At 37.3% G+C, this 16,049-nt stretch overlaps 1 protein-coding gene across 1 annotated transcript in view; it reads right to left on the reverse strand.

Annotated features, from left to right (window-relative positions):
• USP14 (ubiquitin specific peptidase 14) overlaps positions 1–16,049 on the reverse strand; it is a 48,452-nt gene that overhangs the window by 10,869 nt on the left and 21,534 nt on the right. Inside the window, exons 6-10 of the mRNA XM_068563564.1 lie at positions 11,116–11,174; positions 8,126–8,256; positions 5,802–5,882; positions 5,350–5,435; positions 4,557–4,671 (exon numbers count right to left, since the gene is read on the reverse strand). Coding sequence (XP_068419665.1) covers positions 4,557–4,671; positions 5,350–5,435; positions 5,802–5,882; positions 8,126–8,256; positions 11,116–11,174 — 472 coding nt within the window. The remainder of the gene's footprint in view (positions 1–4,556; positions 4,672–5,349; positions 5,436–5,801; positions 5,883–8,125; positions 8,257–11,115; positions 11,175–16,049) is intronic.

Genomic DNA, 16,049 nt, shown 5'->3' on the forward strand with positions numbered 1-16,049 from the left:
TCAGAATGTAAATAATACTTGAAGTCTTTTAATTATGACCCAAATGCTCAGATTCTGAGAGTTTATACTGTATTTTATACAACCTAAGGAAGCCTTTCATAGTATTCCTCTACTTACGGATCATCAGAATATTCATATTAGAAGAAAATTAAGAGAATGTAGATAACCCTTGTTCTTTACGCTGTATTTAGCAAAGCCTTCCAGAACAAATCAGTTTTTGTTAAATTTGAGAAAAGTCGTAACACAGAAAACCTCTGTTAATCTAATAAATGTGGGAAAGCCTTTAGCCATTATATCTTATAACCATCATGTCTGCCATTCCACTCCTTACAGCCTGTGTGACACTGAGCAAGACAGTTATCACTCTGGGCATCATCTGTAAATGGTGCATCATAGATGCAAACGGTGCTAAAAGCACTTAACGTGACAGTGCTGTTGTCAGAATTACATTAGTACGTGGAGAAAACTTGGAGAACTATTTGGTATATATTCTATGTTCAACAAGCATGTTACACTTATATAAAAATTGTTTCAGGTTTGATTTTTTAAAATTACTAATTACAAAAGGAATCACCATGGAGTAGCTTTTTAACATTTAACCAAGTTTATCTGGCAACAAAGAGGTAAAGAAATGTGGAGCAAAATTACTCAAAAATAAAACGAATGATGATAAGGAATCTAAAAAATTACCAATAAATTAATTAATACATTAATACATACATTAATACATGTTTTTAAAGAAAGGATATATGGTACAATGTTACTCATCAGGTAAGCTACATATTATTACCATCAATCCATGATCATCTAGAAATTCCAGGTATACTTAGTTTTCCTGGAATTTTATAAAATTATGAAGAATATACCCTGGAGAGTCCCTGCCGAAACATTCTATCCCACACTCTCCAATTAACATTTACATCACGTTTTGATGCCCTGAAACTTGTATCATAATTTGTTATAGGACTTGGGGTGGTAAGCTAGTATCTGTATGCTTTTATTTTTATTTATTTATTTTTACTTTTCCCCTTTTTTTTTTTGACATCTTTATTGGAGTAAAAAATGGTGTGTTAGTTTCTGCTTTATAATAAAGTGAATCAGCTATACATATACATATATCTCCATATCTCCTCCCTCTTGCATCTCCCTCCCATCCTCCCTATGCCACCCCTCTAGGTGGTCACAAAGCACCTAGCTGATCTCCCTGTGCCGTGTGGCTGCTTCCCACTAGCTATCTATTTTACATTTGGTAGTGTATATATGTCCATGCCACTCTCTCACTTTGTCCCAGCTTACCCTTCCCCCTCCCCGTGTCCTCAAGTCCATTTTCTACGTCTGTGTCTTTATTCCTGTCCTGCCCCTAGGTTCTTCAGAACTTTTTTTTATTTTTTTTTTTAGATTCCATGTATATGTTTTACCATACGGTATTTGTTTTTCTCTTTCTGACTTACCTCACTCTGTATGACAGATTCTATGTCCACCCACCTCACTACAAATAACTCAATTTTGTTTCTATTTATGGCTAATATTCCATTGTATATAAGTGCCACATCTTCTTTAACTATTCATCTGTCGATGGACATTTAGGTTGCTTCCATGTCCTGGCTACTGTAAATAGAGCTGCAATGAACATTGTGGTACATGACTCTTTTTGAATTATGGTTTTCTCAGGGTATATGCCCAGTAGTGGGATTGCTGGGTCGTATGGTAGTTCTGTTTTTAGTTTTTTAAGGAACCTCCATACTGTTCTCCATAGGGACTGTATCAATTTACATTCCCACTAACAGTGCAAGACGGCTCCCTTTTCTCTATACCCTCTCCAGCATTTATTGTTTGTAGATTTTTTGATGATGGGCATTCTGACTGATAATGAGGTGATACCTCATTGTAGTTGTGATTTGCATTTCTCTAATGATTAGTGATGTTGAGCATCCTTTCATGTGTTTGTTGGCAATCTGTATATCTTCTTTGGAGAAATGTCTATTTAGGTCTTCTGCCCATTTTTGGATTGGGTTGTTTGTTTTTTTGATATTGAGCTGCATGAGCTGCTTGTAAATTTTGGAGATTAATTCTTTGTCAGTTGCTTCATTTGCAAATATTTTCTCCTATTCTGAGGGTTGTCTTTTCATCTTGTTTATGTTTCCTTTTGCTGTGCAAAAGCTTTTAAGTTTCATTAGGTCCCATTTGTTTATTTTTCCATTTCTCTAGGAGGAGGGTCAAAAAGGATCTTGCTGTGATTCATGTCATAGAGTGTTCTGCCTATGTTTTCCTCTAAGAGTTTTATACTGTCTAAGCATTACATTTAGGTCTTTAATCCACTTTGAGTTTATTGTTGTGTATGGTGTTAGGGAGTGTTCTAATTTCATTCTTTTACATGGAGCTGTCCAGTTTTCCCAGCACCACCTATTGAAGAGGCTGTCTTTTCTCCATTGTATATTCTTGTCTCTTTTATCAAATATAAGGTGACCATATGTGTGTGGGTTTATCTCTGGGCTTTCTATCCTGTTCCATTGATCTATATTTCTGCTTTTGTGCCAGTACCATACTGTCTTGATTACTGTAGCTTTGTAGTACAGTCTGAAGTCCAGGAGCCTGATTCCTCCAGCTCTGTTTTTCTTTCTCAAGATTGCTTTGGCTATTTGGAGTCTTTTGTGTTTCCATACACATTGTGAAACTTTTTGTTCTAGTTCTGTGAAAAATGCCATTGGCAGTTTGATAGGGATTGCATTGAATCTGTAGATTGCTTTGGGAAGTACAGTCATTTTCACAATGTTGATTCTTCCAATCCATGAACATGGTATATCTCTCCATCTGTTGATATCATCTTTAATTTCTTTCATCAGTGTCTTATAGTTTTCTGCATACAGGTCTTTTGTCTCCTTAGGTAGGTTCATTCCTAGGTATTTTATTCTTTTTGTTGCAGTGGTAAATGGGAGTGTTTCCTTAATTTCTCTTTCAGATTTTTCATCATTAGTGTATAGGAATGCAAGAGATTTCTGTGCATTAATTTTGTATCCTGCTACTTTATAAAACTCATTGATTAGTTCTAGTAGTTTTCTGGTAGCATCTTCAGGATTCTCTATGAATAGTATCATGTCATCTGCAAACACTGGCAGCTTTACTTCTTCTTTTCCGATTTGGATTCCTCTTATTTCTTTTTCTTCTCTGACTGCTGTGGCTAAAACTTCCAAAACTATGCTGAATAACAGTGGTGAGAGTGGACAACCTTGTCTTGTTCCTGATCTTAGAGGAAATGGTTTCAGTTTTTCACCATTGAGGACGATGTTGGCTGTGGGTTTGTCATATATGCCCTTTATTACGTTGAGGTAAGTCCCCTCTATGCCGACTTTCTGAAGGGTTTATATCATAAATGGGTACTGAATTTTGGCAAAAGCTTTTTCTGCATCTATAGAGATGATCATATGGTCTTTCTCCTTCAATTTGTTAATACGGTTTATCACGTTGATTGATTTGCATATATTCACGTATGCTTTTCAAGTGAACTTCTCTTAAAAGCCATTATGCCTCACCACAACTCTCCCCTCAGTATCACAGGGCAAAGAATAGCACTATTTATCTATGTTTCTTACAGAAACATTTACCAGTACTTCCCCTAACCCAATCTTACCCCAAACTGTACATGGGAGCTCCCTGACAACAAATAACCTTGTTTTCAATGTAATTCCTGCCCCAATTCACTGCCCGTCATTCAAGAGATGTACATATTCCCCCAAACCATATCAAATAAATGTTAGGCAAGAAAATTGTTCTATTTTATCAATCTGCTCATTAGAGTGGATTCTTTAGTATGGCACTGGGGAAATAGTACTAACTGAATAATAAGACAAGCAAGTTTTAGATCTGGCTCTGCCACAAACCAAGTAAGTCACTTAAAATCTAGGGCCTCAACTTTAATACTAGTGCAATGGGAGAATGACTACATGCCCTCATTTGCACAATACAATCCCAGTTTATACCTCACATTAATATATCCTCATTATAATACCCTCAGAGGCCTCCTTCGAGCCTCTGGCCACAACATTTTTGTCAACCAATCAATACACAACCTTGTTTTATGTGTTTCTGCTATTTAATGACACCTTAACATACACTGAACTCACAGCCAAGTACACTATAACTCATCCCTGAATGAAGCTTATCTAACAAATGTTATTTTCTCCTTAAGGCACATCACAGCCTTCTTGCACTTAGAACACCAGACAGCACTTCAGCATTATGCCTGAAGGGCATTATAAACAGCAAGATGACCAAGAAAAAGCACAAAAATGCAAGAAATGTGGCATTAAAATTACCGCAAAAAGGGTACTTGTTTACAGTATGAGCACTGAAACAAGAAGGTAGAGCATCACCTTTGGGACCTCAGGTGAAACAGTGAGTCAGGCGACTCAAAATTTTTGTCACCCTGTGCATATCTACAAATGACCATGAAAGCACCATGAGTACTTATGTTGGGGTTACAAATACATTTTAGCAAGTAGGTGTATTTGCAAATACAGAATCTACAAACAATGGGGATGAACTGCAATTGTCCTTACCAACTTAAGTCCTGTAAAAAGATACTTGACTTCTTGATTGATAAAACAGCTAAGCTGAAGCTGACTTTCCTTTCCTTTACTGACTTCTTCTTCTTCAGATTCTGTACATTTCATGCTTTGAAAAATAAGATAAGGAATTTGCCAATAGGCATTCAATTTATTATATAACCTTGAATAAGTTATCTTAGTGCTATTAAAATTAATAGCAGCATTCATTGGTATTTAAAACATTTCAGTCTTCCAAAAGAGATTCATTTTAATATACTTAAAAATGCTCATTCACTTACCAACAATACGGATTAATGAAAGTGTGTAAAAGGATAAACTCTCAACAAATGTAAGTTGGTATTTATAGTCTTAAAATGGTCTTAATAACCCAAAGATAGATAAACAAATCTTTTCCTAAGTTTCCACCCATGATATAGAAAATAGTACTCTCCTAAATTCATGTTTTATTAATTATATCAATCTCATGTATATAATTTAGCTGATTTATCCCATTTCATAATTAAAAATTAATTCTCTATGAGGTGAATTAATGAGGTATTCTGCTAAAGATGTTCTTAGGAAAAAATAATGAATATCCTTAAAGAGTACATTTATCTAAACTTCAAGAGCACTCCAAAGGGTGTATTTTTCCAAATTCCTAATTTCCATACTTTTTAAGCATAAAAACCTCTGAAGAATTTTCCTTCATATCCCACCCACCACTCCAGGCAACAACGCTATTTATACCAATTCACTTCTAATAAGTTATGATTACAGTCAGACTAATCTTGGCTCATAAGGATACGTAGTTTCAAATTCAACTCCGAAGAACTGATCAATTAAACTTTTCTTTTTAGAAGGTGTCACTGCTGGTGCAGATGAAGAATCTGTCTGCAAGTTAAGATGAAATAAAAATTCCAACTTTACATCACATGCATATTAATGTACATTGGCTCCCACACAATCCAGTTTAGTAACACACATTTAAGCTTTTTAAAATGTAATCCCTTTCTGTAAAATCCTTCTACTGATCAAAAAATATTACCAAAAAATTACAGATGCTCAATAATCTCAATTGATTAAATTTAGCAAATAATGCATTGAATTCAAGCACCAAATGCAAGCTGTCAAGTTCCAACTACAGATTCAGCATCTGAAGTATTCAAGTACATGTCTATCTATTAGGATGAACTAAGACTTTAGGGTGGGGGTGGGATAGAGAATCAAAGTCTATATTCACAAATATATTTCAATTACCTCTTTAACAGTATCATCCTCTACAGCTTCCAATTTCTGTTGCAATACTCGCATCATTTGTATCCAACATTCATTAGCATCCTGTAATTTAAAAAGTGACACAGTAAGTAATCCTGGCTATTACAGTGTTTGATCTATAAAATCCCTCCAAATTACTGTTTCCTTAGAGAAGGGGGAGTTGTTTTTTTCTTTAAAAATATTAAGCCAAATTAAATATTATATGATCTTCAAAACAATGAAGAATTCCAGAATAGTTTATTCATTCATTCAAGAGATGTTTCGTGGGGCTTCCCTGGTGACGCAGTGGTTGAGAATCTGCCTGCTAATGCAGGGGACACGGGTTCGAGCCCTGGTCTGGGAAGATCCCACATGCCGTAGAGCAACTAGGCCTGTGAGCCACAACTACTGAGCCTGCGCGTCTGGAGCCTGTGCTCCCTAACAAGAGAGGCCGCGATAGTGAGAGGCCCGCACACTGCGATGAAGAGTGGCTCCCACTTGCCACAACTATAGAAAGCCCTCACACAGAAACGAAGACCCAACACAGCCATAAATAAATAAATAAATAAATAAATAAAAATATAAATAAATAAATAAATAAATCTCTCCTAACATAGTAACCATAGTTGGCTTATACAAAAAAAAAAAAAAAAATTCAACCATTAAAAAAAAAAAAGATGTTTTGTGAATTCATTATTATGCTAAACACTATTCTAGACACTAGGAATACACAGCAGTCAACAAAACAGGAAAAGTCCTAATGGGGAACAGAAACAAAATATAACAAATTCAAGTAAAGAGAGAGTTATGAAGGGAAAAAAAACAATATGGGAGCAGAAAGTGATTAGGGGATTGCCAACAAACACATGAAAGGATACTCAACATCACTAATCATTAGAGAAATGCAAGTCAAAACTACAATGAGGTATCACCTCACACCGGTCAGAATGGCTATTATCAAAAAATCTACAAACAATAAATGCTGGAGAGGGTGTGGAGAAAAGGGACCTCTTGCACTGTTGGTGGGAATGTAAATTGATACAGCCACTATGGAGAACAGTACGGATGTTCCTTAAACTAAAAATAGAACTACCATATGACCCAGCAATCTCACTACTGGGCATATACCCTGAGAAAACCATAATTCAAAAAGAGTCATGTACCACAATGTTCACTGCAGCTCTACTTACAATAGCCAGGACATGGAAGCAACCTAAGTGTCCATCGACAGATGAATGGATAAAGAAGATGTGGCACATATATACAATGGAATATTACTCAGCCATAAAAAGAAACGAAATTTAGTTATTTGTAGTGAGGTGGATGGACCTAGAGTCTGTCATACAGAGTGAAGTAAGTCAGAAAAACAAATACCGTATGCTAACACATATATATGGAATCTAAAAAAAAAAAAAGGTTCTGAAGAACCTAGGGGCAGGACAGGAATAAAGACACAGATGTAGAGAATGGACTTGAGGACAAGGGGAGGGGGATGGGTAAGCTGGGACGAAGTGAGAGAGTGGCATGGACATATATACACTACCAAATGTAAAACAGATAGCTAATGGGAAGCAGCTGCATAGCACAGGGAGATCAGCTGGGCGCTTTGTGACCACCTAGAGGGGTGGGATAGGGAGGATGGGAGGGAGACGCAAGAGGGAGGAGATATGGGGATATATGTATATGTATAGCTGATTCACTTTGTTATGAAGCAGAAACTAACACACCATTGTAAAGCAATTATACTCCAATAAAGACGTTAAAAAAAAAAAAAAGCGATTAGGGGAAGGGAAGTGTGCTATTTCAATAGGACTGTCAAGGAAAGCCTCTGTGATGCCTTGACATTTGAGCCATGAGACCTGAATGAGGTGAGGAAGCAAGCCATGCACCTGGGAGCCAAAGGAAAAAGAGCAAAGGTCCTACAGAAAGAGGATACTTGGAGGGTTTTTAAAAAATAGCAAGGAAGTCAGTGTATCTGGAGAGAATTGAGCAAGGGGAAGAGTGGCACATGATGAGCTCAGAGAGGTAGCCAGGAGCTAGACTGTTTAGGACTGAGACAGAAAGTCACTAGGAGTTACTGAACAAGGAAACCAACATAATCTTATTTACATTTTTAAAAGGACTCTGGGGGCTGTGTAGAGAAACACCACAAAAGGCAGAAGCAAGATGATCAGTTAACAGACTACTGCACCTCTCCAGGCAAGAGATAATGGTGGTGTGAACTAGAGAGGACTGATTACTTGTATTTCCAAATATACTCCAGTAAGTGTAGGACGCCTAAGTTTTACATTTACAAAATGAAAACCACAGAACCTTGCCCTGATTACCTGTTGAAGATATTGTCCTTGTTCGCCCTTCTCTGCAAACTGTGGAAAAGCCATGTGCAAAAACTGCAGTAGAATAATAGGTGGAATACTAGAAGAAGTTTTATCCATGGAATCAAACAAATCTCTAAGGGCTTAAAAACAAAGCAAATACTTCCTTAGTAAAACAGTGACATATTTAATACATGCTACTGTAAATTAATTCTCAATTAATACCAAGAAATGCTTATTAATTATTTTTAAGTATATCTATTCCTTTTGCAATTGTTGGATCCCTAATAAGAAAATAATGTTTTTAAATCTTAACTCACCAGAAGACTTTATAATGCAATCAATCACTAGCTATAAACAATGTCTCTCTCTCCTTGACAGCCTTTGTCTTCCCTAATAAAGCAGGGTATATTCATTTAATACAGACAACACATAACTTCTGTCTAGGAATCACACAGGCATGATGCTACAGTTCCGCCATTATCAGGACGTCAGGTAACCACTCCCAACCCTCCTCCCTTTAAGCCCATACTTGGTTCCCGTGTACTGAACTCCTGAGTATTGAAATCTGGAGTACGTTTAAATGAAGTATGTTTAAATCCTTAAACAAACGTCCTGACTGTACTGAACAGCTAAGAACCAAAACTAATTTGCCTTCTTCAAAATCTTTCCTCTGCTTATCCTCTCTCACCATCATAAATCCCATGGTCATAAACTCAGCCCTGCTCGAGTTCAGAATACTTTTTCTCTGTTGACTCCCTAGCTATCACACCTTGCCCTTACTTCATGTATAGCAAAACTCTAATCTAGCTTATCTTGCATTGTTTTGTTAACTAAAATGTGAAATGTTATCATTAGTATACAGACTATTTAGCATAGCAAATACTAAAATACAACATCTCAGCACAAAGTAAGTACTCAATGAAATGTTCCTGAATAAAACTACTAAACACAATGTTTAAAAAATATTTTAGGAGGTAGAGCTGAAATTATGCATCCCTACTAAGCTAATAATTTTAAAATAAAAAAAGCCTAAATTGTAATAACACTTTAAAGGATACACTTCTCAAAAAAAAAAAAAAAAAACAAGAAAAAACCCCAGATGATTTAATTTAATATATAACATGAACAGAGCAGCTCAAATATTTCATTAGTTTGAAAGAAAAAGCTCAAAAGACACACTATACATTAAGAGACTAATGAGACATAACAACATAACTAAATGCAATGTGTGATCCTAAATTGGCTCCTGAAGCAAAAAAGAAAAATAACTTTATAATGGGGCAATACGGAGTTAATTGGCAAAATTTAATCAAGTCAGTATTACGAGTTAACATCAGTGTTAAATTCCCAGACTTTGAAAAATAACCATCTTGTGGTTATGAATGTCCTTATTCTCAGGAAATACATACTGAAGTATTCAGGAACAAAAAACATGATGTCTGCAACTTACTCTCAAATGGTTCAGAAAAAAAGAACATGCATTACAGAGACTGATGAACCACATGTGACAAAAAGTTAGTAATTGGTGAATTCTTGCAACTTTTCTGTGAATTTAAATTTATTTCAAAATAAAAAACTTAAAAAATCAAGAAGCAAAAAGTAAAGAATGGTATTTTTCATCCCATCAATACTGCAAGCCTCCTATAAGACACTGGAGAAGCTGTTGAAATTCTGAGCAACTCTTAGATACATAAGTTACCAGATGAACTAGATATGTGATCACATTTTCCCAGTAAAAACTTCAACAAATGAATCTACTTTCAGGGAAAAAGGTTAGAGGAAAATCTCACTAATTCCAAATGATGCAAAGAAACCTACTGTTTATAGTATTACAGATTAATGATTGACCACAATGAGATACCATTTCACACCCCTAGAATGGCTATAATCAAAGACATTCAATACCTAGCGTCAGTGAGGATACAAAGAAATCAGAATCCTCATACATGCTGGGAGGAATATAAGATGATGCAGCTGCTTTGGAAAACAGTCTGGCAGTTCCTCACATAGTTACCATGTGACCCAACGATTCCTCTCCTAGATATATACCCAAGAGAAATGAAAACATATGTCCACACAGACTTGTACACAAATGTTTAGCAATATTTATATTGGTCAAAAAGTGGAAACTACCCAAATGTCTCATCAATGATGAAAGGATAAATGAAATGTGATATATCCAATACAACGGACTCTTACTCAGCAATAAAAAGGAATGAAGTACTGATACATGTTTATGATGTGGCTGAACCTCAAAAACATTCTAAGTGAAAGAAGCCATCAAAAAAGACCACATACTGTACAATTCCATTTATATCAACATTCTAGAATAGGCAAATCTATAGACTGACAGTAGATTACTGGTTGCACAGGGCTGGTAGTGGTGAGAGGAAACGGGGTGACTGCTGAATGTTACAGGGTTTATTTTCTAGTGATGAAAATATTCTAAAATTGATTGTGGTGATGACTGCATAACTCTATGAGTAAACTAAAAAACAGTGAACTGTATAACTTAAATGGGTGAGTAGTACGGTATGTGAATTGTCTCTCAATAAAGCTGTTACAAACCACCCCTCCCCCCCCCAAAAAAGGCAAGGCTGTTAAAAACCCTATCAACCCAGCCCAAGGATTTAAGAGAATATTCATTTGTAAAACTGTCCAAAATGGGGCAGTGGAGGCAGAATACACTGTCTCATGTAATAAAGAAACAAGATACTTCTAGAATTTCTATTTCTCCTACCTCATATCCAACTTCCTTACATGAATACCCACTAATCCAAAGATTTTTTCAAATAGGACAGACATCACTGGTTTATAACGTGGATAATAAAATAAGTCCCAAGTTGTTTAATGTAAGTGTAAGTACTCTAATTTTAATGAGGTGATGTTTTAAAAATACATTTTGAAAACAGAAAGATACTAAAAAAACTGTGAGTGAAAAATGACGTTTATTGAATACCATATTCCCTCTTGAAAAGTAGTATATTTAAGATACTGACCTGCAGTAATATACTGTGCTGAAGCCATTTCCCCTGAAGCTCTCAAGGCACCTGCATACCTAGGACATTAAGACAGAATTAAATATTCACTTTATTCTGAAACTCAAATGGGAAGAAATTAGTTATTATGAAACCCTCAACTACAAGTTTCTCTGAGTTGTTCCCACCATTTTTTCTTCTTCTCTTCTGGTCTCGTTCCTTTAAGAATGATATGGGCAAAAAAGGACTGCTAAGAAAAAACGGAAATTAGATGAATGAAGCCTACTGTAAATTCTTTCCTCTTGTCTAACTCATCTATAACATTTTCTAAAAATTGTGTAAACAAAAAAGTACACATAGCTGACTCACTTTGTTATACAGCAGAAACTAACACAACATTGTAAAGCAATTATACTCCAATAAAGATGTTAAAAAAATAAATAAAATAAAGTACACATTTAATGTCCATTATTACAAAGAAAATAAAATATAATTTCAGAAATGAAGAAAAAATCATTAGATCAAAAACATTAAATGAAAATCAATAAATCTACATTCAGCACTAACTTCCTACACAACACTAAATAAGTCACTTAAATTTCAAGTCAGTTTTCTTACCTATAAAATAAAGGGTTTCTATTAAATGATTTCTAAATTCACTTTTATGATTCTCAGTTAATTTATGGCAGTACAAAGGACTGGCCACCCAAAGGAAATATTCAAACCACTGTATTTACTTATACAATGTTTTACGACAAAGGATTAAAAATTATCATTCAGGTATTAAACACTGGGCAATGGGAGAGATCCCACAAAACTAATATAAGATCAGTGGTTACTTGGGGGAGCTGGGCAGTTGACTGGAAAAGGTACAATAAAGCTTCCTGAGATGATGAAAATGTTCTATAAATTTTATTGTAAAATGAGTTACAGAGAATTTGTATTTGTCAAAACTGATCACACCAAACACATAAGATGCATACATTTCACTAGATGTAAATCATATTCCAATTTGAAAAAAAAAAAGGGGACTTCCCTCGTGGCGCAGTGGTTAAGAATCCGCCTGCCAATTCAGGGGACATGGGTTCGATCCCTGGTCCGGAAAGATCCCACATGCCGCAGAGCAACTAAGCCCATGTGCCACAACTACTGAGCCTGTGCGCTGCAACTACTGAGCCCGTGTGCCTAGAGCCCGTGCTCTGCAACAAAACAAGCCACTGCAATGAGAAGCCCACGTACTGCGATGAAGAGTAGCCCCCGCTCACCGCTAGAGAAAGCCTGCGCAGCAACAAAGACCCAGTGCAGCCAAGAAAAAAAAAAAACTCTGTGCTTATGTAAGTGAATGAAAGAGGTTACAGAAAATATTATGTTAAATTATATTCAATGGAAGAATTTTCTTTCTTTTTTTCATTTGTTTAGATCTTTTGGAAACTCTTGCAACTAAAAAATTCTTAATTTTTCAATATACAATAATGCATATTGTCTAAATTATATATGTTCATTTAAAAAATAAAAATCATAATAGTTTCCCTGTCAGACAGTTTAGCAACTTTTTAAAGGGCACTTCTAAAGTTAAAACGAAGAACTCATAAAGTAGATGCATCCCATAACATCACTGAAGTATGTAATTACATAACTGCCGCTGTTATGAATTTACATCTAGTTACAGGGTAACATGAGTATGTAACTATTTCTACATTTATGACAAAAGCTGCATTAATGAATTATCTTTTTTTTATTATCTGAGAACAGAAAAATCATAGCTAATTTAATACCACCCCCCTAAAACTCTCAATATTATACCAAGAAAACTTATAATTCCTAATTAAGATAAAACCATCCAATAAGCCAAACATTCATAATGAACTTTACAAAGAAAAAACTGTTAGAAAAGAGGAGGAATTGACAGGAGTACTGAGAGTTTTAACAGATAAAACTACTGAGAGGTTTTTCAGACAAAAGAACCAATAGAGTACCTTTCCTAATCTTTGCAAATAAATAAAAATTAAATAATGATATATAAAATCTGAATGTAATTAATAAACTTAATGTCTATTATACTTTATCACCTACAAAAAGAGGATGTCTTGACTTTTCTATAATCTGTGAAATATTCTCAACATTCAGTCATAGATCAGATCAACCCAAACATTCACTGACAGAAAAATAATTATTTGGTAGTATATACATACAATGGTGTACCCTACAGCAGGGGTCCCCAACCCCCAGGACACTAAATGGTACTAGTATGTAGCCTCTTAGGAACCCGGCTGCACAGCAGGAGGTTAGCAGCAGGTGAGGGAGAGAAGCTTCATCTGTATTTACAGCTGCTCCCCATTGCTCGCGTCACTGCCTGGAGCTCCGCTTCCTGTCAGATCATAGGCCTCATTAGATTCTCATAGGAGTGCAAACCCTACTGTGAACTGCGCATGTGAGGGATCTAGGTTGTGTGCTCCTTATGAGAATTTAATGCCTGATGATCTGAGGTGGAGCTGAGGCAGTGATACTAGCGCTGGGGAGCAGCTGCAAATACAGATTATCATTAGCAGAGAGGTTTGACTGCACAGAGACCATAATAAATCAACTGCTTGCAGACTCATATCAAAACCCTATCAGTGGGCTTCCCTGGTGGCTCAGTGGTTGAGAATCCGCCTGCCAACGCAGGGAACATGGGTTCGATCCCTGGTCCGGGAATATCCCACATGCCGCGGAGCAACTAAGCCCATGCACCACAACTACTGAGCTTGCGCTCTAGAGCCCACGAGCCACAACTACTGAGCCTGCGTGCCACAACTACTGAAGCTCGTGTGCCTAGAGCCTGTGCTCCGCAACAAGAGAAGCCTCTGCAATGAGAAGCCTGCGCACCGCAGCGAAGAGTAGCCCCCGCTCGCCACAACTAGAGAAAACCCGCGCACAGCAATGAAGACCCAATGCAGCCAAAAATAAACAAATAAATAAATAAATAAATTTATTTAAAAAAAAAAAAACCCTATCAGTGAGTGGCAAGTGACAATTAAGCTGCATCTTATGGAGCAGAGTGGACATAAGCAACACACTTCAGGTATCACCGTCTCCCATTACCCCCAGGTGGGACCATCCAGTTGTAGGAAAACAAGCTCAGGGCTCCCACTGATTCTGCATTATAGTGAGTTGTATAATTATTTCATTATATATTATAATGTAATAATAGAAATAAAGTGCACAACAAATGTAATGCTCTGAATCATCCCAAAACCATCCCCCCCACCCTAGTCCGTGAAAACACTGTCTTCCATGAAACCAGTCCCCGTTGCCAAAACACTGGGGACCGCTGCCCTACAGCATGAACATGAATGAACACACACACAACATGGAAAAGCCAAATATAATGAGCCTGACTCAAATGAACATAATCTGTATGTTTCTGTTCATAAAGAGTTCAAAATAAGCAAAATTACTCAAAATTAGAAGTCAGGTGAGTACAACAACTTTGCAAAGAAGGGTGGAGGCAGTGGATAGGAAGGGATCAGTGAGGGGACTTTTGGAGTGCTAACACAGTTCTGCTGATCCCCATCAGTTACAGGGATGTGTTCACTCTGGGATAATTCAATTGTTTCTATATTCATATGTTTCTATATAATTCAATAATTAAAAGCAAACTTTGGTTTTGCACAGCAAAGGAAACTATAAACAAAACGAAAAGACAACAGGAGAAAATATTTGCAAATGATGCAACAGACAAGGGCTTAATTTCCAAAATATACGAACAGCTCATACAGCTCAACAACGAAGAAACAAACAAGCCAATCCAAAAATGGGCAGGGATTTCCCTGGTGGTCCAGTGGGTAAGACTGCACACTCCCAATGAAGGGGGCCTGGGTTCGATCCCTGATCGGGGAACTAGATCCCACATGCATACCACAACTAAATAGGCCACATGCCGCAACTAAGAAGCCCACGTGCAGCAACTAGGAAGTCCGGATGCTGCAACTAAAGAGCCCACATGCCGCAACAAAGATCCTGCATGCTGCAACTAAGACCCGGCTCAGCCAAAATAAATAAATAAATATTTTTTTAAAACATGGGCAGAAGACCTAGACATTTCTCCAAAGAAGACATATGGATGGCCAAGAGGCACATGAAAAGATGCTTGACATCTCTAATTATTAGAGAAGTGCAAATCAAAACTACAATAAGGTACCACTTCACACCAGTTAGACTGGCCATCATTAAAAAGGCTACAGGGCTTCCCTGGTGGCGCAGTGGTTGAGGGTCTGCCTGCCAATGCAGGGGACACGGGTTCGAGCCCTGGTCTGGGAGGATCCCACATGCCGCGGAGCAACTGGGCCCGTGAGTCACAATTGCTGAGCCTGCGCGTCTGGAGCCTGTGCTCCCTAACAAGAGAGGCCGCGATAGTGAGAGGCCCGCGCACCGCGATGAAGAGTGGCCCCCGCCTGCCACAACTAGAAGAAAGCCCTCGCACAGAAACGAAGACCCAACACAGCCATAAATAAATAAATAAATTAAAAAAAAAAAAGAAAAAAGAAAAAAAGGGTTAACACTATTTAAAAAAAAAAAAAAAAAAGGCTACAAATAACTGGGACTTCCCTGGTGGCGCAGTGGTTAAGAATCCGCCTGCCAATGCAGGTGACACGGGATCAATCCCTGGTCCGGGAAGATCCCACATGCCACGGAGCAACTAAGCCCACGCATCACAACTACTGAGCCTGCACTCTAGAGCCCATGAGCCACAACTACTGAGCCCAAGCACCACAACTACTGAGCTCGTGCGCCTCTACTAGAGAGCCTGCATGCCGCAAACTACTGAGCCCACGCACTCTGGAACCCACGCACCACAATTGCAAAGCCCACGCACCCTGGAGCCCGCACGCCACAACAAGAGAGAGAAAAACCACGTGACACCACTAAAGAGAAGCCCACACGCCACAACGAAGAGCTCACGCACCACAATGAAA

The sequence above is a fragment of the Eschrichtius robustus genome, chromosome 14, assembly GCF_028021215.1.
Source record: "Eschrichtius robustus isolate mEscRob2 chromosome 14, mEscRob2.pri, whole genome shotgun sequence".
NCBI classification, from domain to species: Eukaryota; Metazoa; Chordata; class Mammalia; order Artiodactyla; family Eschrichtiidae; genus Eschrichtius; species Eschrichtius robustus.